Source organism: Pogoniulus pusillus, chromosome 40 (assembly GCF_015220805.1).
Source record: "Pogoniulus pusillus isolate bPogPus1 chromosome 40, bPogPus1.pri, whole genome shotgun sequence".
Classification (NCBI taxonomy): domain Eukaryota; kingdom Metazoa; phylum Chordata; class Aves; order Piciformes; family Lybiidae; genus Pogoniulus; species Pogoniulus pusillus.
The window spans coordinates 2783338-2803853 of NC_087303.1; the positions used below are offsets into that span (position 1 = coordinate 2783338).

General features: G+C 61.3%; 2 protein-coding genes across 2 annotated transcripts; both read left to right on the plus strand.

Annotated features, from left to right (window-relative positions):
- The first annotated feature begins 3429 nt into the window (after window positions 1-3429).
- On the plus strand, window positions 3430-8641 carry GSDMA (gasdermin A). The gene is made up of 9 exons (XM_064174236.1): window positions 3430-3662; window positions 3776-3986; window positions 4564-4729; window positions 4805-4898; window positions 5428-5523; window positions 5716-5873; window positions 6243-6387; window positions 6946-7019; window positions 7466-8641. Exons 1-9 carry the CDS (start codon window positions 3449-3451, stop codon window positions 7703-7705), a joined length of 1398 nt encoding a protein of 465 aa, XP_064030306.1. The 5' UTR covers window positions 3430-3448; the 3' UTR covers window positions 7706-8641.
- A 442-nt stretch (window positions 8642-9083) lies between these two features.
- On the plus strand, window positions 9084-19911 carry PSMD3 (proteasome 26S subunit, non-ATPase 3). The gene is made up of 12 exons (XM_064174330.1): window positions 9084-9401; window positions 10614-10804; window positions 12250-12387; window positions 12595-12731; window positions 15342-15532; window positions 15703-15806; window positions 15910-16024; window positions 16416-16535; window positions 16646-16749; window positions 18030-18185; window positions 18302-18352; window positions 19245-19911. The coding sequence occupies exons 1-12, from the start codon at window positions 9215-9217 to the stop codon at window positions 19320-19322; spliced, it is 1572 nt and encodes a 523-aa protein (XP_064030400.1). The 5' UTR covers window positions 9084-9214; the 3' UTR covers window positions 19323-19911.
- The last annotated feature ends 605 nt before the right edge of the window (window positions 19912-20516 follow it).

Below are 20516 nucleotides of genomic sequence, written 5' to 3' on the forward strand. Positions count from 1 at the left end.
CTCCAGAGGTCCCTCCCAACCTCCTACCATTCTAAGATAGTGTGAAGCATGGCAAAGGAATTGTGGGCAGCAATTCCCAATGCACCAAGTGATAGAATCCAGCAGAGCAAGGAGCCTGCAGCCCACACATGGGCCCCTCACAGGTGCCACACCCTGAGTGAGTGGCACAAACTCTCTGCTACCAGTGCTGGGCCACGGAGCACAGAAATGTGTGGCACTGCTCAAGGAGAGGTAACAAAAGCACCTCCAGAAACATGAAGTTGTTCCCTTGGAGCTCTCAGAGGTTAGGAAGATCCTCTTCAACCAGGGCACACTGCTGCTCATCCCAACCCACTGCTGCTCATCCCCACACACTGCTGCTCATCCCAACAGATCAGAGGTATAAATGAATCTCAAGATCCCATCATGGTGGGGTGGGAATGGACCTCTGGAGCTCACACACTCCAACCTCTCTGCTCCAGCAGGGCACCCACAGCAGCTTGCCCAGCAGCACAATGCCTAGTGGGGGGGAGTGGAAGCTCTCCACACAAGGAGACTCCACAACCTCTCTGGGCAGCCTGTTCCAGGCCTCCTGCACCCTCACACCAACCCAATTTTTCCTCCTGCTCACATGGAACCTCCTGGGGTCCAGTTTGTACCCATTGCCTCTTGTCCCTGGGCACCACTGAATGAAAGCAAAACCAGACTGAAACCGAAACAACTCAGCTGGGAAACCAGCTGAAGCCACCCAGCCCTGCCAGCTCAGACCACGCTGACCAGAGTCAATGACAGCCACTTCTGGGAAGAAGAATTGCCCAAGGCTCTGCTTTTTGTTTTGTGTGTGCCCTCTCCTCGCAGCTGCTTCCGGATCTGGCAGCAGAGGGGCGGGCAGAGAGCATTTCCCAGCCCACGCCTGCTCCGAGGCCACCTCTCTGCGGGGCACAGCCACTGTCCTGTGCCCTGTCCTACCACAGAGGAGATCCCAGGCACTCCACACAGGCAAGTACAGCTTCGGGAGCTTGGGGTAGGGAAGAGAGGTGAGACAGAGTGGTTGGAAGGTGTTCTTGGAGGGGGGTTTCTTCCTTTTGGAAGTCTCCCAACAGAGTGAGTCCTGTAGGTGCTACTAAAGGGATCCACGCAGCTAACCACACAGCTCTGTCATGTACTGTATCCTTTGGGATGGAGCTCTTCCTGCTTTCTGGAAGACTCAGGCTAAGTGAAGACCCCTGAGGGACGTTAGGGAGAGGGGAGGCAATGCCCTGCCCACCCCTCTGAGCCAGAAATGGGGAGCAGGCTGCCCAGAGAGGCTGTGGAGTGTCCTCTGGAGAGCTTCCAACCCCACCTGGCCGTTGTGCTCCCAGACAAGCTACTGTGGGTGCCCTGCTGGAGCAGGGGGGTTTGGCCTGGATGATCCCCAGAGATCCCTTCCAACCTCACATGCTGGAATTCTGGGCTCAGCACCTCTTCCCTGACCAGACCTGACAGAGGAGGGGCAGAGGTGAACTCTTTTCTCCTCCTCAATGAAATTCAAGAAGGTTCTTCACTTGCAGCTCAAAGTTCTTCATCACATCTAACAAAACAAGAAGCAAACCTGAAATTTTGGGGCAAAAAGAAGCCACAAGAGGAAACCAACAGCAATTTGGTTTCCTCTTCTTCCAGAGCCTGCTCTGCTGGGGATACAGGCAGAGCACACCAGGACATTCCCACATAGCTCAGCTGGAGAGTGGGTTTGGGGGGAGGAATCTGCCATGGAATAAACTTTCTCCCTTTCTCTCACCCCTACCCTGCTCACCCCTCAGCAATTTCACTTCCTATCAGCAAGGCTTGGACAAACTAATTTCTGCAATTCTTTTGTTTCAAAACGAGCCCAAAATCCCCTCCTGACTGCCAGGACTAAGTGGCACAGGAAGAGAGGAAGCAACAGAAACCAGCAAGAAGCTGCTGAAGCTTTTTAAGTTTTAGACCTACATCAGAGCAAGGTGATCATGACAGGGCCCAGGGTAAGGAGCCAGGTCTGGCAAGGACAATTATGAACGGCAGGGGTTGGAAAGGACCTCTGAAGGTCATCCAGTTCAAGACCCTGCCAGGGCAGGGTCACCTAAAGGTCACTCAGGAACACATGCAAGTGGGGTTGGAAGCTCTCCAGAGAGAGCTGGAGCAGAGGGGTTGGAGTGGGTGAGCTCCAGAGGTCCATTCCCACCCTACCATGATGGGATCTTGGGATTCATTTATACCTGTGATCTGCTGGGATGAGCAGCAGTGTGTGGGGATGAGGAGCAGTGTGCCCTGGTTGAAGAGGATCTTCCTAACCTCTGAGAGCTCCAACTCGTAGCCAAGGGAACAACTTCATGTTTCTGGAGGTGCTTTTGTTACCTCTCCTTGAGCAGTGCCACACATTTCTGTGCTCCGTGGCCCAGCACTGGGAGCAGAGAGTTTGTGCCACTCACTCAGGGTGTGGCACCTGTGAGGGGCCCATGTGTGGGCTGCAGGCTCCTTGCTCTGCTGGATTCCATCACTTGGTGCATTGGGAATTGGAAGGGACCTCTGGAGCACATCCAGTCCAAGCTCCCTGCCAGGGCAGGGGCAGCTAGAGAAGGGCACTCAGGAGCACAGCCAGGTGGGGCTGGAAGCTCTCCAGAGATGGAGACTCCAGCACCTCTCTGGGCAGCCTGCTCCAGGGCTCAGCACCCTTCAGTTCCAGAAGCTTCTCCTCATGTTCAGATGGAACTTCTCCTGTTCCACTCTGTGCCCATTGCCCCTTGTCCTGGCACTGGGCACCACTGACAGCAGCCTGGCCCCATCCTGCTGCCACCCACCCTTGAAGGATTGCTCAGCACTGCTCAGACCCCCTCAGGCTGCTCTTCTTTAGGCTCTGCAGCCCAAACTCAGCCTCTCCTCCTCACAGAGCTGTTCCAGTTCCCCTCAGCATCTTTGCAGCCCTTTGCTGTGCCCTCTCCAGCAGTTCCCTGAGGTCCTCCTCCAGAAGGAGGCCCAGAACTGGACCCAGTTCTCCAGATGTGGCCTCAGCAGGGCAGAGCAGAAGATCAGGAGAGCCTCCCTCATCCTGCTGCCCACACTCCTCTTGATGCACCCCAGGATGCCCTTGGCCTTCCTGGCCAAGAGGGCACATTGCTGGCTCCTGGGCATGCTGCTGCCCATCAGGACTCTCAAATCCACTTCCCTAGAGCTGCTCTCCAACAGCTCAGCCCCCACCCTGTATTGATCCATCAGCCTCCTCCTCCCCAGGTGTACGAATTCCCACTTGTCCTTATGGAATTTCCTTAGATGCTCCCTTCCCAGCTCTCTAAGTTAGTCCTAGTACTAATGGGGGGTTCTGGGGGAAGTCATTCTCCATCTGGACAAATTCTTCCTAGTGAATGCCTTTTGTTCCAACCTTATGATCATAATGAAGTCATTTTGCTTATCTCATCCCAGCCTCTTTCCCTAAGGCACACCCAGCCCCAGCAGGATGTTTAAGAAGGTCACCCAGTCCATAGTGAATCAGATGGATCCAGGAGGAGACCTGGTCCCAGTTTCCAGCATCTTGGACCATGAGCACTTCCAACCCCTCTGCTTAGTGAGGAGAAAAAGAAAAGCCATGTTCCAGCCAGCCCCCTGCTACAAACAGACCTGGTACAGGCTGGAGGATGTGCTGCTGCCTGCAGGAGGGGACAAAAACCCAGGTAAAGCCCACAGGTGCCACCACCTCCTCAGACAGAGCACTCTGGATCCCTTGGGCCTGAATTTCTTCCAGGGAGCCCTGTGCAGGTGGAGCTAACTCCTGAGGTCATTGCAGGCTCCCCCTTGCCCATTGGAGCCACTCAGGCTGCACAGCAGTTCACAGTCCAGAAAACCACCAAGGACAGGGTGGATGGGAGCCTAAACATCAGCATGGACTCCACGAGCATGGAGATCAAAGGAGCTGCCTCCTCCTCCAAAGGGTGGACCATCAAGCTGCAGAAGAACCACATCCCAGTGCCACAGCTCGACGCAGTGAGAGCAGAAAGGTAAGGGAGATCCCATGGTGCCCACTGGGCACCCTCCTGCAGCCCACTCCAGCTCGATGGGTCCTCAACAGCCAACATAAACACTTGAGAGCCCAACAACAGGGCAAGGGGAAGCAGGCACAAAATGGACCTTAGGAAGTTCCACCTGGACAGGAGGAGAAACTTGTTTGGTGTGTGGGTGCTGGAGGCCTGGAGCAGGCTGCCCAGAGAGGCTGTGGAGTCTCCTTGTGTGGAGAGCTTCCAACCCTCCCTGGGCACTGAGCTGCAGGGCAAGCTGCTGTGGGTGCCCTGCTGGAGCAGAAGGGGAAGGGCACAAGAACCACAGCCCATTTTCTGCCACCTTTTTTTGCCCCCCAAAAGCCTTTGCTGTTGTGATATTTGCTGCTTAGGGACATGCTTTAGTGGTGGGCTGGGGCTGGGTCTAAAGCTGAGCTAGGTGAGCTTGGGCTCTTCCAAGCCAGGACTCTGTGATCCTGTGTCCTACCAGGAGGAAGGACACAAACAAGAAGCTTCTACCCCTGAGCAGACTCAGGTGTGAGAAGTGGCAGCCAGGACACTGCAACCTTCTCTCATTCAGGAAGGTCAACATGGAGCACTCCTTCATCCAGCAGCTCCAGAGAGCAGACCAGAACCTGTACCTGGTTCATGAGTCCATAGAAACCTCAGAGGAAGCCAACTACCAGGAGTCCACCGAGGCAGAGGGCAGCCTCTTGGCTCAGCTCTATGCCAAGTTTTCTGCCAAGGTTTGATTTCTCTTTAGGCTCAGTGGTGTCTTTGTGGCACCCAGACCTGGCAACAGCACTTTTATCATTGTCCAGGGTGCCCAGGAGAGCAAACAGAGCATCACCATCCCCAAGGGCTGCACCCTGGCTTTCAGGGCCCTCCAGCTGGCCATCAGCAATGGCTCCTGGGGTAAGTTCCTGCCACAAGACCCCAACCCTCCCCTCCAAGAGACAGCACAGAAAGGGGGGAAAATACATTTTCTGAGGTATCATCCAGCCTCATGGCCACCCTAAGGCCACCTGCAGGGCCGCAGGGACCTGCTCAGGTAGGTGACAGGAAGAGAGCAAAATGGCCTGAAATTGTGCCAGGAGAGGCTTAAGTTGGGGATGAGAAAACATTTCCTTGCTGCAGAGTGGTCAGGGATTGGAAGAGGCTGCCCAGGGAGGTGCTGGAGTCTCCATCTCTGCAGACTTTCAAGGCTCAGCTGGACATGTTCCTGTGTGACCTGCCCTAGGTGATCTTGCCCTGGCACGGGAGGGGGTTGGACTCGATCTTCAGAGGTCCCTTCCAGCCCCTACCGTGCTGTGATCCTGCAAGATGTCCCTGTAGGGGGGGGGGGTTGGGCAGACCTTTGAGGGCTCCTCCCAACCTGATGCATTCTGTCATGGTGTGTGAGGTGTCCTCCTCACTCAGCACTGTCCTCTTGCTGCCACTGCAGAGCTGCAGTATTTCCCATCAAGAGTGACATCCAAGTTTGTGTCTGACAGCACAGGAAGGCATCAGGATCAGCCTGTACTCAGGAAAGCACTCATGGGTAAGGTAGAACCTCCCAGGACCAAGAGGAACCACCTGTCTGCTGCAGGGCACTGGCTGGCACCCAAGACAGGACAACTGTCCCACTCCAAACTGCACTTTGCTTTTGGAATGGTTTAAAGTCTAAGCTGAGCCAACCTCCTGCAGCATCATCCAGCTCAGCAGTGATGTTTGGACTCTTTCTGCTTTGCAGCTCCAACAGCAAGAAAATTTGATGCACTGAGGAGAGAAGTACAAAGCAGCTATGGAGTTCTGCACCTGAGGTTGGCTCCTAATCTGCCTGCCACATTTTTAAAGGCCATCAAAGCTGTAATGAGAGACAGGAACCTCTTTGAAGAGCTGAGCCACACAGTAAGTCAGGTTCTCCTCACTGCCAGGATTTGTAAATAGAGCTGACAGAGCATCACAGACCTCCCTGACCTTGCCCAAGGAGTCACCTCTCCTGGGCCACACCAAATTCCTTCCCTGGCCACATCTCTCTGGGCTCCAGGACCACACACAGAAGAAGGTGCTCAGAACAGAGCCATCCTGAACATAGCCCAGCCTGGAGGTCAAAGCCATTTCCATCTCATGTGCTAACTGGAGCTGCTGTGGATGCTAAAGCCTCACTGACAGCCAAATGAGCACCTGAGAAAGGGGAATCACAGATTCTGTGACCAGAAGGGATCAGCAGCTGCCTCTCCTGTGAAATCCTGACCTTCCTCTTTCTTGCTCCCCTAGATGGATGCAGTTCTAGATGGAGCTGAGAGCTGTGAGCTGCAAACAGCAAACCCAGACTTAGAAGAGCTGCTGAGCATCTTACAGCACTCTCCAGAACGTTCCAGGCTGGCAGAAGCCATTGCCTACACTCTTGATGCTTTGGAAGGTAAGGTTGGTCCTGCCCCTTGAACACACAACTCCAGCAGATGATGTCAAGAACATTCCCACCAACAGGACTGGCAGAGTAAGGAAACTTCAGAAGCATGAGGGACTGGCAGAGGGCTGACAGAAAGCCTTTTCTCAGCTGGTGGAAGGGGAGGTGGATTAGGTGTTCCTCAAGGGTCAGGACTGGGTCCAGTCTGTTTCAGCACCCTTAATGACTTGATGAAGGGACAGAGTGGACCCTCAGGCAGTTTGCTGATGGCATGAGCTGGGAGGAGTGGCTGAGAGTCCATCAGGCTGTGTTGCCATTCAGCAAAGACATGGACAGGCTGCAGAGTTGAGAGGGGCCTCACAAAGTTCAACAAGTGCAGGGTCCTGTCCTTGGAGGGGAATAGCCTCCTGCACCAGGACAGGTGAGGCTTAAGCCTCTCCTCAGCCCCTTGGCCTCTGCACTGGACCATCTGAAGGACTGAGACAAGCAATGGGCAGCCCTCACATCCCACCAGTTGTCCCTGGGGCACTGGAGGAGTTCTTCTGATCCAAACCTGGTTTAATTCCACAGAGCTAACAGAGGATCAGCTGCTGCTGCTGCTGGAGTCCTTGGACAAAAAGATGGTGTCTCAGCAGCTTCAGATGGTGAGAGCACAACATCATTTAGGCTAACAATGAAGGGGCAGGGGGGTGGTATTCCAACTAAAGCAACATTTAGGTGATGTTGAAGGTAGTGGAAATGTTCACAGCCATGCTGGGTGGGGCCTTGAGCGACTTGGTCTAGCAGGAGGTGTCCCTGCCCATAGCAGAGGGATTGGAACTGGATGATCTTTAAGCTTCCTTCCAACCCAAACCATTCTGTGACTTCTGGACACACCAAATTCACCAGAAACTGGGAAGAGGCTACACAGGAGCTCAATAACCCTTCAGTGGGAGAAGGCCCACGTGTTTACATGGACTTTCCAAGTGTATTTCATGCACTTGGAAAGACACCAAAGCACCTCACAAGTCCAAGAGCTCATTTCTTGAACACCTTCCACAGACAGGAGCATTAAAATACTGACTTGGCTTTGTTTCTTCTGGCTGTGAAGGTTTCAGGCATCCTGGCACAGGAGGAGATGTGGCTACCTTTTGACATGGCCTCCTTCATGCTCTCCTGCTCACAAGAGGAACAAGCACTGATCACAGCCATGCTTGAGAAGAGTGGGATGACACTGAAAGAAGATGGATCTGCTCCCTGGACAGCAAAAGCCTTCCCAGCTCTGGCAGCCCTGTATGCATCTCTGTACATCCTTGACCTGCTGAGTAACCCAGAGCAGCTTAGGGGCTGATTTAAAGGGAATCACTGTGACAACGTAGCTGAAAGCCTCTTACTGCTGTCCAGTTTCTCTCTCTCTAACCTTTATGCCTTCTGGGGTGACACACTCCTGGTTCATGCTTAGTGCTGCTTTGTAAAGAGTAGGGAATCAGCTTTAAGGCAAGAAAACTCCTTATGGAAGGCAGAAGTTGGATACAAAAAGTGACTTTTCTTTCCTCCCCCATGAATGCAGAGTGGCATTCACTCATGCAGTAGCCCCAAGAACTTCAAGCCTGTCAGCTGCACTTCGTGTGAGCCTGGATCCCCTCCAAAGCATCAGCACACAGCTGCTCAAGGGATGAAAAAGGCACAAAGAAATTAAGCAGCAGGAATGCCCTCAGCCTGCTCACCTCTGCCATTCACCTGGGGCTCAGGAATCAGAATCAAGCAGGTTGGGAGAGAGCTCCAAGCTCACCCAGCACAACCTAGCACCCAGCCCTAAGCCAATCAACCAGATCATGGCACTCAGTGCCCCCAGCCAGGCTTGGCTTCAACACCTCCAGCCATGGGCACTGCACCACCTCCCTGGGCAGCCCATTCCAGTGCCAATCACTCTCTCTGCCAGGAACTTCCTCCTCACATCCAGCCTGAGCCTGCCCTGCCACAGCTTCAGCCTGGGTCCCCTTGTTCTGGCCCTGGGGGCCTGACAGCAGAGCCCAACCTCACCTGGCTACAGCCTCCCTGCAGGCAGCAATGAGCTCTGCCCTGAGCCTCCTCTGCTGCAGGCCAAACAACCCAGGAAGGTGCTGAACGTGAGGAAGCTGAGGGGTCTTGGGAGCATTCGCAGGAGTCAAAGAGCTCCTCCAGCCCACACTAAGACCCCTCAGGGAAAGGCCTGGCACAGGCTCCCGAATCGGGTGACAAATGCTTTGACGACTGCTTTACAAATAAAGAGACTCTTCCCTTACCGAGCAACTGCACCTCCTCAGTGCCCACTTCTCAAGCAGCCTCTCAGCGGCGCTGCCTGCCCGGAGGCTCTGCTCCGCCTCGGGGCTCCAGGCCTGGATCCTCTCAGCCCCAGGGCCCAGCTGCGCTCCGTCTCCCACGGCCAAGGGCAGCGCTGCTCACCTAGCGCCACCCACCAATGGCTCCGGGGGCACCGTCAGGACGTGGGGAGCTCAGCAGCCGCCCCGAGCCCTCGGAAGCAGCGGCCCGGGGCCCAGACACCGCTTCCCGGGGCGGCGCCGCGGCGGCCTCACACCTCGCCTCAGAGCGACCGGCGAGGAGCAGCCGCGCATGCGCCGCGGGAGGGGCGGGAAGAACCGAGCCGGGGGGCGGGAAGCCCTCAGCGCCTGTCGGAAACACCCGAGGGCGGCACGGAAATAGCCGAGCGAGCGCGGCGGGAGGAGCCGAACGGTGCGGGTAGCTCGGTGCTCGACTGCGCGGGCCTGGCGGCGAGGCCGCCCGCGGCTGGTTCTGCCTGGCGACTCCCGGCGTGCGCCGCGCTTGTTGCAGTGTCACGGCCGGCCCGGCGCGCCCGGCCATGAAGCAGGAGGGAGCCTCCCGCCGCCGCGGCGACAAGGCCAAGGCCCCCCCCGAGGGGCCGCCGCCGGCACCTCCCGACGTGGAGATGCAGGAGGAAGCGGCCGCCACCACGGCGTCAACGGCGGCGGCCGAAACGGCTGGGGAAAAGCAGCCGCAGCGAGAGCTTGACGCCATCACGTTGGAGGGTGAGGGGTGGGGGGAGGGTAGGAGGGCACCGGAGAGGGGTCCCTGTGGTGGGAGGTAGCGGGGAGGGGTCTCGGGGTGGAGGAGGGGGATGGAGGGTAACGGGCATGTGCTGTGGGGAGCGCCGCCTGGGGGCTGGCGGCAGAGAGAGGGACCAAGGGCAGCTCTGCCTGGGGAACAGGGAAGCGGCAGGAGCCCCGGGGCCGGGGGGGGGGGATGATGAGCCCCGGGGCCCGGGGGGGGATGATGAGCCCCGGGGCCGGGGGGGGATGATGAGCCCCGGGGCCGGGGGGGGAGATGATGAGCCCCGGGGCCGGGGGGGGGGGATGATGAGCCCCGGGGCCGGGGGGGGAGATGATGAGCCCCGGGGCCGGGGGGGGAGATGATGAGCCCCGGGGCCGGGGGGGGGGGATGATGAGCCCCGGGGCCGGGGGGGGGGATGATGAGCCCCGGGGCCCGGGGGGGGGATGATGAGCCCCGGGGCCGGGGGGGGGGATGATGAGCCCCGGGGCCGGGGGGGGGATGATGAGCCCCGGGGCCGGGGGGGGGGATGATGAGCCCCGGGGCCGGGGGGGGGGATGATGAGCCCCGGGGCCGGGGGGGGGGGATGATGAGCCCCGGGGCCGGGGGGGGGATGATGAGCCCCGGGGCTGTGGGGGGTGTCTGTAGAGGAAGGGGAGTGCGGAGCTGCCTTTTTGGGGGTCAGTAGTGGGAAGGATGTTGGCAAAGGGGACTGTGAGCTCGCTCTGAGGAAAGGGAGCTGCGAGGGATGCTTATGGGGAAAGCTCTGGAGGGTCCCAGCGAAGGCCAGGGGGAGCTGCGAGGGATGCTTATGGGGAAAGCTCTGGAGGGTCCCAGCGAGGGCCAGGGGGAGCTGCGAGGGATGCTTATGGGGAAAGCTCTGGAGGGTCCCAGCGAGGGCCAGGGGGAGCTGCGAGGGATGCTTATGGGGAAAGCTCTGGAGGGTCCCAGCGAGGGCCAGGGGGAGCTGCGGACATGCTGTGGCTGGCACCTCGCAGGCCTGCACAGAGGGAATTAGGAGGAAGCGACCTCTGGAGGAGCCTTCTCCAGCCCCTTGCTCTGAGCAGGGCCAGCCACAGGTTGTGCAGGGCAGGTCGCCTGTGACGCTGAGGTCACTGAACAGCAGCAGAACAGCTCTGGGAGGGGCCTGGGGGGGGGTACCCAGGCTGATGGCACATCCCTTGTTTGTGCAGACATCAAGGAGCATGTGAAGCAGCTGGAGAAGGCAGTGTCCGGGAAGGAGCCTCGCTACGTGCTGCGTGCCCTGCGGGCGCTGCCCTCCACCTCCCGCCGCCTCAACTCCAACGTGCTGCACAAAGCCATCAGCGGCTTCTTCACCGCCAACAGCGCCCTCAGGGACTTCCTCCTGGCCTTCCTGGAGGAGGTATGGAGCCAGAGGGGACCAGCTGCTATGGGGGACCAGCTGCTGTCCTCGGGTTACCCACCCTGGTGAACGCGGGGCAGGCTGCGGATGGAGTTGACCCTGACTTGGGCAAAGGCTTTGGTGCTGTTTGCCACAGGCAGCTCCTGGCTGGGACAAGTTCACTCTGAAATGGGTCAAGAACTGGCTGCAGGGCTGGGCACAGAGAGGGGTGGTGAATGGTGCCACATCCAGCTGGCAGCAGTGGTGTGCCCCAGGAGTCAGTGCTGGGTGCAGTCCTGTTTAGTATTGTTGGTGACAATCTGGAGCAGGGCATTGAGTGAGTGTGCAGCTGGCACCAAGCTAGGAGCAGTGTGGAGCTGTTGGAGGGTAGGAGAGCCCTGCAGAGGGACCTGGACAGGCTGCATGGGTGGGCAGAGGCCAAGGGGAGGAGACTGAAGAAGACCAAGGGCAGGTTCTGCACTTGGGCCACAGCAACCCCAAGCAGCACTGCAGGCTGGGGCCAGAGTGGCTGAGAGCAGGCAGGCAGAGAGGGCCCTGGGGGTGCTGTGAGAGAGGAGCTGCAGAGGAGGCAGCAGTGCCCAGGTGGGCAGCAGAGCCAATGGCATCCTGGGCTGGCTGAGGAGCAGTGTGGGCAGCAGGAGCAGGGAGGTTCTTGTGCCCCTGTGCTCAGCACTGCTCAGGCCACCCCTGGAGTGCTGTGTCCAGCTCTGGGCTCCTCCATTGCAGAGAGCTGCTGAGGTGCTGGCAGGTGCCCAGAGCAGGGCAGCAAGGCTGGGGAGGGGCCTGGAGCAGAGCCCTGTGAGGAGAGGCTGAGGGAGCTGGGGGGGTGCAGCTTGCAGCAGAGGAGGCTCAGGGCAGAGCTCATTGCTGCCTGCAGCTGCCTGCAGGGAGGCTGTAGCCAGGTGGGGTTGGGCTCTGCTGCCAGGCAAACAGCAACAGAAGAAGGGGACCCAGGCTGAAGCTGTGGCAGGGCAGGCTCAGGCTGGATGGGAGGAGGAAGCTCCTGGCAGAGAGAGTGATTGGCACTGGAATGGGCTGCCCAGAGAGGTGGTGCAGTGCCCATGGCTGGAGGTGTTGAGGCCAAGCCTGGCTGGGGCACTGAGTGCCATGGTGTGGTTGGTTGGGCAGGGCTGGGTGCTAGGTTGGGCTGGGGGAGCTTGGAGCTCTCTGCCAGCCTGCTGGGTTCTAGGATTCTGCTGCCCCAAGCTGTCCCCAGAGTGCTGCTGTGCAGGGCTGGGAGGGCACTGGGAACAGCAGGGGCTTGGGGGCGCCAGGGACATGCAGCTGCTGGGGACTGTGTGTGAAATGAGCTGCAGCTCTTGGCAGGGGTGGAGCTGTAGTGTCAGCAGCCTGGGCTGGCTCTGTGGTCACACTGCAGGCAGAGGTGCACTGGTGCCAGGCTGAGGGGCACTGGGAGGGCTCCAGCACATCTCTCTCTCCCCCAGTCCATGGACACAGAAGCTGAGCTGCAGTTTCGCCCGCGGACAGGGAAGGCAGCCTCAGCCCCTCTGCTGCCAGAGGTAGAGACCTACCTGCAGCTGCTCCTTGTCATCTACCTGATGAACAGCAAACGATACCCCGAGGTGAGGTGCCCTGAGCTACCCCGAGGTGAGGTGCCCTGAGCTGCCCTGAGCTCTCCTTGTGGTGCTCCTGTGCCAGGCAGGGCCTGGAGAGCCTTGGGGGGGCCCTGCGGCTTCATGCTCTCACTTTGCTTTCAGCTCTTTGCAGCCTCTCTGCCCTTCTGGGCAGCAGTTTCCTCCTCTGCTCTGACCTTTTTGCCCCTCTTGCAGGCTCAGAAGGTATCTGATGATCTGATGCAGAAGATCAGCTCCCAGAACCGCCGGGCCCTGGACCTGGTGGTGGCAAAGTGTTACTACTACCACTCCCGCATCTACGAGTTCCTCAACAAACTCGATGTGGTCAGGAGGTAGGGGCTGGGTCCTTGCCCTTGAGCTCACCCTGACCTCAATCCTGCATGCCCCAGCAAGCAAGGCTCTTCCTCCTCCTCTCCCTCCTCCTCCTCTCCCTCCTCCTCCTCTCCCTCCTCCTCCTCTCCCTCCTCCTCCTCTCCCTCCTCCTCCTCTCCCTCCTCCTCCTCTCCCTCCTCCTCCTCTCCCTCCTCCTCCTCTCCCTCCTCCTCCTCTCCCTCCTCCTCCTCTCCCTCCTCCTCCTCTCCCTCCTCCTCCTCTCCCTCCTCCTCCTCTCCCTCCTCCTCCTCTCCCTCCTCCTCCTCTCCCTCCTCCTCCTCTCCCTCCTCCTCCTCTCCCTCCTCCTCCTCTCCCTCCTCCTCCTCTCCCTCCTCCTCCTCTCCCTCCTCCTCCTCTCCCTCCTCCTCCTCTCCCTCCTCCTCCTCTCCCTCCTCCTCCTCTCCCCCCTCCTCCTCTCCCTCCTCCTCCTCTCCCTCCTCCTCCTCTCCCTCCTCCTTCTCTCCCTCCTCCTCCTCTCCCTCCTCCTCCTCTCCCTCCTCCTCCTCTCCCTCCTCCTCCTCTCCCTCCTCCTCCTCTCCCTCCTCCTCCTCTCCCTCCTCCTCCTCTCCCTCCTCCTCCTCTCCCTCCTCCTCCTCTCCCTCCTCCTCCTCTCCCTCCTCCTCCTCTCCCTCCTCCTCCTCTCCCTCCTCCTCCTCTCCCTCCTCCTCCTCTCCCTCCTCCTCCTCTCCCTCCTCCTCCTCTCCCTCCTCCTCCTCTCCCGCCTCCTCCTCTCCCTCCTCCTCCTCTCCCTCCTCCTCCTCTCCCCCCTCCTCCTCTCCCCCCTCCTCCTCTCCCTCCTCCTCCTCTCCCTCCTCCTCCTCTCCCTCCTCCTCCTCTCCCTCCTCCTTCCATCCCTCCTCCTCCTCTCCCTCCTCCTTCCATCCCTCCTCCTCCTCTCCCTCCTCCTTCCATCCCTCCTCCTCCTCTCCCTCCTCCTTCCATCCCTCCTCCTCCTCTCCCTCCTCCTCCTCTCCCTCCTCCTCCTCTCCCTCCTCCTCCTCTCCCTCCTCCTCCTCTCCCTCCTCCTCCTCTCCCTCCTCCTCCTCTCCCTCCTCCTCCTCTCCCTCCTCCTCCTCTCCCTCCTCCTCCTCTCCCCCCTCCTCCTCTCCCTCCTCCTCCTCTCCCTCCTCCTCCTCTCCCTCCTCCTCCTCTCCCTCCTCCTCCTCTCCCTCCTCCTCCTCTCCCCCCTCCTCCTCTCCCCCCTCCTCCTCTCCCCCCTCCTCCTCTCCCCCCTCCTCCTCTCCCCCCTCCTCCTCTCCCCCCTCCTCCTCTCCCCCCTCCTCCTCTCCCCCCTCCTCCTCTCCCCCCTCCTCCTCTCCCCCCTCCTCCTCTCCCCCCTCCTCCTCTCCCCCCTCCTCCTCTCCCCCCTCCTCCTCTCCCCCCTCCTCCTCTCCCCCCTCCTCCTCTCCCCCCTCCTCCTCTCCCCCCTCCTCCTCTCCCCCCTCCTCCTCTCCCCCCTCCTCCTCTCCCCCCTCCTCCTCTCCCCCCTCCTCCTCTCCTCTTCCCCCCCTCCTCTCCTCCTTCTCTCCCCCCTCCTCCTCCTCCTCCTCCTCTCCCCCCTCCTCCTCCCTCCTCATCTCCTCCTCCTCTCCCCCTCCTCCTCTCCCCCCTCCTCCTCTCCCCCCTCCTCCTCTCCCCCCTCCTCCTCTCCCCCCTCCTCCTCTCCCCCCTCCTCCTCTCCCCCCTCCTCCTCTCCCCCCTCCTCCTCTCCCCCCTCCTCCTCTCCCCCCTCCTCCTCTCCCCCCTCCTCCTCTCCCCCCTCCTCCTCTCCCCCCTCCTCCTCTCCCCCCTCCTCCTCTCCCCCCTCCTCCTCTCCCCCCTCCTCCTCTCCCCCCTCCTCCTCTCCCCCCTCCTCCTCTCCCCCCTCCTCCTCTCCCCCCTCCTCCTCTCCCCCCTCCTCCTCTCCCCCCTCCTCCTCTCCCCCCTCCTCCTCTCCCCCCTCCTCCTCTCCCCCCTCCTCCTCTCCCCCCTCCTCCTCTCCCCCCTCCTCCTCTCCCCCCTCCTCCTCTCCCCCCTCCCCTCCTCCTCTCCCCCCTCCTCCTCTCCCCCCTCCTCCTCTCCCCCCTCCTCCTCTCCCCAACCTCCTCTCCCCAACCTCCTCCTGTCCCCATCCTCCTCTTCTCCCCCACCTCCTCCTCTCCCCATCCTCCTCCTCTCCCCAACCTCCTCCTCTCCCCATCCTCCTCCTCTCCCCCACCTCCTCTCCCCAACCTCCTCCTGTCCCCATCCTCCTCCTCTCCCCCATCTCCTCCTCTCCCCAACCTCCTCCTGTCCCCGTCCTCCTCCCCAACCTCCTCCTCTCCCCCCTCCTCCTCTCCCCCCTCCTCCTCTCCCCCCTCCTCCTCTCCCCCCTCCTCCTCTCCCCCCTCCTCCTCTCCCCCCTCCTCCTCTCCCCCCTCCTCCTCTCCCCCCTCCTCCTCTCCCCCCTCCTCCTCTCCCCCCTCCTCCTCTCCCCCCTCCTCCTCTCCCCCCTCCTCCTCTCCCCCCTCCTCCTCTCCCCCCTCCTCCTCTCCCCCCTCCTCCTCTCCCTCCTCCCTGATGTGCTCTCCCTCTCTCTGCCTCCCTGCCAGCTTCCTTCACGCCCGGCTCCGCACGGCCACGCTGCGGCACGACGCGGACGGGCAGGCCACGCTGCTCAACCTGCTGCTGAGGAACTACCTCCACTACAACCTCTACGACCAGGCAGAGAAATTGGTCTCCAAATCTGTGTTCCCTGAGCAGGCCAACAACAACGAGTGGGCTCGGTACCTCTACTACACAGGTGAGCTGCACGGGCGCTGCGCCGCGCTGCACCCCCACGGGCAGGGCTCTGAGCCTGCAGAGAAACCTGTGGGAGATGGAAGGGAAGGGGAGGGAGGCTTCCAGGCAGGGTTTGGAGGCCTACAGAGGGGAGTCTGGTTGAGGTTCAGCTGCTGTCTGGGCACCCTGCAGGGCGCATCAAGGCCATCCAGCTGGAGTACTCGGAGGCTCGCAGGACCATGACCAATGCCCTGCGCAAGGCTCCGCAGCACACGGCCGTGGGCTTCAAGCAGACGGTGAGCAGGGGCAGCCTGGGGGCTCTGCTGCCTTCCAACCCACCCCCTAGAGGAGCTCCCAGGTACTGGGCCTGACTGGCTGCTCTCTCTGTCTCTGCTGCAGGTGCACAAGCTGCTGATCGTGGTGGAGCTGCTGCTGGGGGAGATCCCGGACAGGCTGCAGTTCCGGCAGCCCTCGCTCAAGCGGTCGCTGATGCCCTACTTCCTCCTGACCCAGGGTATGGCCCTGGCCCTGCTCAGCACCCCCCACGGGAGCAGTGGGGGTGGGGAGTGTGGGGAGGGTGTTTCTGTCATAGATTCCTTCACAGAATGGGTTGGGTGGGAAGGGATCTTTGAGCTTAGCCAGTGCCAAGCCCCCACCGTGGGCAGGGACATCTCCCACCAGCACAGCCTGCTCGAGGCCTCATCCAGCCTGGCCTGGAGCATCTCCAGGGAGGTTTCTCCTCTCCCTTGGTGGGACTCAGCTGCAGGCTGGGCTTGGGGGAGAGAGGCCGCTCCTAAGAGGAGGAGCCTGGGAGTCGGCCCTGCCTCTCATTCCCTGCTCTCACTCATTGCCCAGAGCCCTGCTTGGAGCTGCAGCGTTGCTCATGGGCACCTTCTCTCCTCCAGCTGTCAGGACTGGCAACCTGGCCAAGTTCAACCAAGTCCTCGACCAGTTTGGGGACAAGTTCCAGGCCGACGGCACCTACACCCTGATCATCCGCCTGAGGCACAACGTCATCAAGACAGGTTGGCAGGCTGGCACACTGCGTGGCCACCTCACCACAGCCAGCTCCAGGGGCTTGGCAGGCCTAGGGCTGGCTGTCCCGGGGGGGGCTCCACACTGCTGCTCCCCGCAGGGGTCCGCATGATCAGCCTCTCCTACTCCCGCATCTCCCTGGCCGACATCGCCCAGAAGCTGCAGCTGGACAGCCCAGAGGATGCAGAGTTCATCGTGGCCAAGGTAGCTCCTGGAGCCACTGCACTGCCCTGGCAGCTGGCACAGCCCTGGCAGCTCCTCTGCTCCAGCCTTCCCCGGGGCTGGGGCTGACTCCTGGCCCTCAGCACCACCTCTCTGCAGCTTTGAAACCCCTCCGGGGGTTGGGGATTCAGCTCCCTCCCTGCAGGCAAACTGGGGGGGTTGGAAGGGACCTCTGAGGGCAGCTCACAGCCCCTGCTGCCGGGCAGCTCACAGCCCCTGCTGCCGGGCAGCTCACAGCCCCTGCTGCCGGGCAGCTCACAGCCCCTGCTGCCGGGCAGCTCACAGCCCCTGCTGCCGGGCAGCTCACAGCCCCTGCTGCCGGGCAGCTCACAGCCCCTGCTGCCGGGCAGCTCACAGCCCCTGCTGCCGGGCAGCTCACAGCCCCTGCTGCCGGGCAGCTCACAGCCCCTGCTGCCAGGCAGCTCACAGCCCCTGCTGCCAGGCTGCCTCTGCTTGGCCCTGGCTTTAGCTCCTCATGGATTGCTCCAAGTCCCTTTCCTGCATCCCAAACTGAGCACTGCTGTCGCATCAGGCAGCTCCTCCCCTCCCCAGGCCTGGGCACACAGTGGGTACCCTGGGCAAGAAATAGGTGTCCTGACCACGTGCCCTGAGGCTTGCAGGCCATTCAGGATGGCAGCTCACAGCTCCTGCTGCCAGGCTGCCTCTGCCCTGGGCTTGCCTTTAGGTGGTGACCTCTTACAGAGAGCTTCAAGCCCCCTTCCTGCACCCCAAGCCAATCGCTGCTGTCATTACAGGCAGCTGCCTTCCTTCCCCAGGCCTGGGCATGCAGTGGGTACCCTGGGCACACAGTAAGTGCCCTTACCATATGCCCTGGGACCTGCAGGCCATTTCACATGGCAGCTCACTGCCAGCCTGCCTCTGCCCTGGTCCTGGCTTTAGGTGGTGACCCCTCACAGATTGCTCCAAGTCACCTTCCCATGTCCCAAGCCAAACGCTGCTGTCGCAGCAGGCAGCTCCTCCCTTCCCCAGGCCTGGGCACACAGTGGGTACCCTGGGCGAGCAGTGGGTGCCCTGGGGCTTGCAGGCCATTCAGGATGGCAGCTCACAGCCCCTGTTGCCAGGCTGCCTTGGCCCTGGCTTTGTGTGCTGACCCCTCACAGATTACTCCAAGTCCCCTTCCCGCATCCCAAACCGATCGCTGCTGTCGCTGCAGGCAGCTCCTTCCTTCCCGGGGCTTGGGCACACAATGGGCACCTTGGGCACACAATGGGTGCCCTGACCACATGCCCTGGGGCTTGCAGGCCATTCGGGATGGTGTGATTGAGGCCAGCATCAACCATGAGAAGGGCTACGTCCAGTCCAAGGAGATGATTGACATCTACTCGACGCGGGAGCCGCAGCTGGCGTTCCACCAGCGCATCTCCTTCTGCCTCGACATCCACAACATGTCTGTCAAGGTGGGGGCACAGCTGCCCCCCAGGGGCACAGCTCTCAGCTGCTCCTCCTCCTCCTCCTCTGCTCACAGCTGTTCCTCCCCCTTCTTTTCTTGGTGGTGTTTTTTTGTGTCTTCCAGGCCATGAGGTTCCCACCCAAATCTTACAACAAGGACTTGGAGTCCGCAGAGGTGAGACCTTGGCACCGGTGGGAAGGGTAGAGGAGTGTCAGAGGAGCACAGGAGGGGTTGGGGTGGAAGGGACCTTAAAGGTCGTCTAGGGGCAGGGACTGTTCCTGCTGTGCCAGGACACATAGTTCATGTGTCCTGCTGGCACCAACCCTTGTGCCCCCTGGGCCTCCTCCAGCCTCTTGCCCACATGGTCCCCTCCAGCCCTCTTGTCCCCATAACCCCCTCCAGCCTCTTGCCCTGCTGGCACCAGCTTCCTGTCCCCATGGCTTCTTTCAGCCTCTTGCCCTGCTGGCACTAGCCTCCTGTCCCCATGGCTTCTTTCAGCCTCTTGCCCTGCTGGCACTAGCCTCCTGTCCCCATGGCTTCTTTCAGCCTCTTGCCCTGCTGGCACTAGCCTCCTGTCCCCATGGCTTCTTTCAGCCTCTTGCCCTGCTGGCACTAGCCTCCTGTCCCCATGGCTTCTTTCAGCCTCTTGCCCTGCTGGCACTAGCCTCCTGTCCCCATGGCTTCTTTCAGCCTCTTGCCCTGCTGGCACTAGCCTCCTGTCCCCATGGCCCCCTCCAGCCTCATGCCCTGCTGGCACCAGCCCTCTTGCCACCGTGGTCCCCTCCAGCTTCTTGACCTGCTGGCACCAGCCCTTGTACCCCCTGGCCCCTCCCCAGTCCTTTTGCTCCCTAGGCCCCCTTCAGCCTCACGCCCTGCTGGCCCCAGACTCTTGGCCCCTCCAGCTTCATACCTCACTGCTGTCACCAGCCCCTGTGTGCCCCCCGGGCCCACTCCAGCCTCATAGCTCACTGTCACCAGCCCCCATGCCTCCCCTGAGCCCCCTCCAGCCTCTTGCCCTGCTGGCACCAGCCCCCAGACCCCCTCCAGCCTTGTGCTTTGCCCCCAGGAGCGCCGGGAGCGCGAGCAGCAGGACCTGGAGTTCGCCAAGGAGATGGCTGAGGATGATGATGATGGCTTCCCCTGACCTCCTGCCCTGCCTCCACCTTTTTTATTTGTCCTGAGGGAAGATCCTAGCTGGGGGGGAGGGGGGGGGGAGCTGCTCCAGCACAGCCCTGCCCCCTCCCTCACACCCCTCTCCTCTCCTCCTCACCCCCTCCATCTGCCTGTCTTTTATAAGCACCTGCATGTCTGTCCTGGGGGAGGGGGACATGAGGTGGGGGGATGGGGGTAGGAGTGGGGGGGGGGGGGGGGGGGTCCCTGGGCCTGCAGCCCCCTGCCTCACTCTCCTGGCCCTCTCCACCCGTGGTGGGAACCCCTTTTTTTCCACCCCCCCTTACCCCAACACTCTTTTAAGGTTGCTTTGTGGTCACAGTTTGCTGAGCCCAGCAGAGGAGCCCCAGGGGCTGGCAGCTGGTGGGGAAGCAGGGCCCAGGACGGGGCGGGGGGGGGGTGAGAAAAGGGAGGGAAGAGGAGTTCAGCTCCTCAGGGCCCACCGAGGCCCCCCCAAGCCCCCTCCCCGGGCCCCCCCCCCCACCCCGAGCTCCCACAACGGTCATGGGGTCAAATTTTGTTAAGCTTCAATTATGACTTTTAAAATAAAAGCTGGAAAAACACCAGCCTGGGCCTGGCTCCTGCGGGGGGGGGCGGGGGGGGGGATGGAGCTGGCAGCTCTTGGAGGTGATGGGGAGGGACTTGAGAACCTCAGGGATGAGCTTCTGGGCACCCAGGAGCGGGCAGCAGGGCACAGAGATAGGCAGGGAGTGCCCAACGGGGCCCAAACCTGCTTCGTGCTGCAGAGCTGGGATCAGTAGAGAGGGGGAAAGGGCTGAGCCCCCCCCCCCCGCCCCGAACCCCCTCCCTCTGCTGGCAGAGGCAGAGTCGGGGTGGGGGGGGGGGGAGTCAAGCTGGGATCAGTACAGGGGGTAAAGGGCTGAGTCCCTCCAACCCCCTTCCTCTGCTGACAAAGGCACAGTGGGGTGTGGGGGGGTCAAGCTGGGACCAGCACGGGGTGGGGGCAAAGAGCCGAGTCCCCCCAGCCCCCTCCCCCTGATTTGATCAGCACAGGGTGGGGAAAGGGCTGAGCTCCTCCCAGCCCCTCCACTCCCCCTGCTGGCAGAGGCACAGTGGGGTGGGGGGGGGGTCAAGCTGGGCCCTTCTTTTACCCCCCCACAGCTGCCAGCACTGGGCAGTGATGGGCACAGGGCCCATGGAGCCATCC

Coding starts and splice junctions, on each gene's coding strand:
- GSDMA (XM_064174236.1), top strand. CDS start 3,449: ATGTTTAAGAAGGTCACCCAGTCCATAGTGAATCAGATGGATCCAGGA. Junction 5,874..6,242: donor TTGAAGAGCTGAGCCACACA/GTAAGTCAGGTT, acceptor TTGCTCCCCTAG/ATGGATGCAGTTCTAGATGG. Junction 6,388..6,945: donor CACTCTTGATGCTTTGGAAG/GTAAGGTTGGTC, acceptor TTAATTCCACAG/AGCTAACAGAGGATCAGCTG.
- PSMD3 (XM_064174330.1), top strand. CDS start 9,215: ATGAAGCAGGAGGGAGCCTCCCGCCGCCGCGGCGACAAGGCCAAGGCC. Junction 9,402..10,613: donor TGACGCCATCACGTTGGAGG/GTGAGGGGTGGG, acceptor TTGTTTGTGCAG/ACATCAAGGAGCATGTGAAG. Junction 16,750..18,029: donor CAGAGTTCATCGTGGCCAAG/GTAGCTCCTGGA, acceptor TGGGGCTTGCAG/GCCATTCGGGATGGTGTGAT.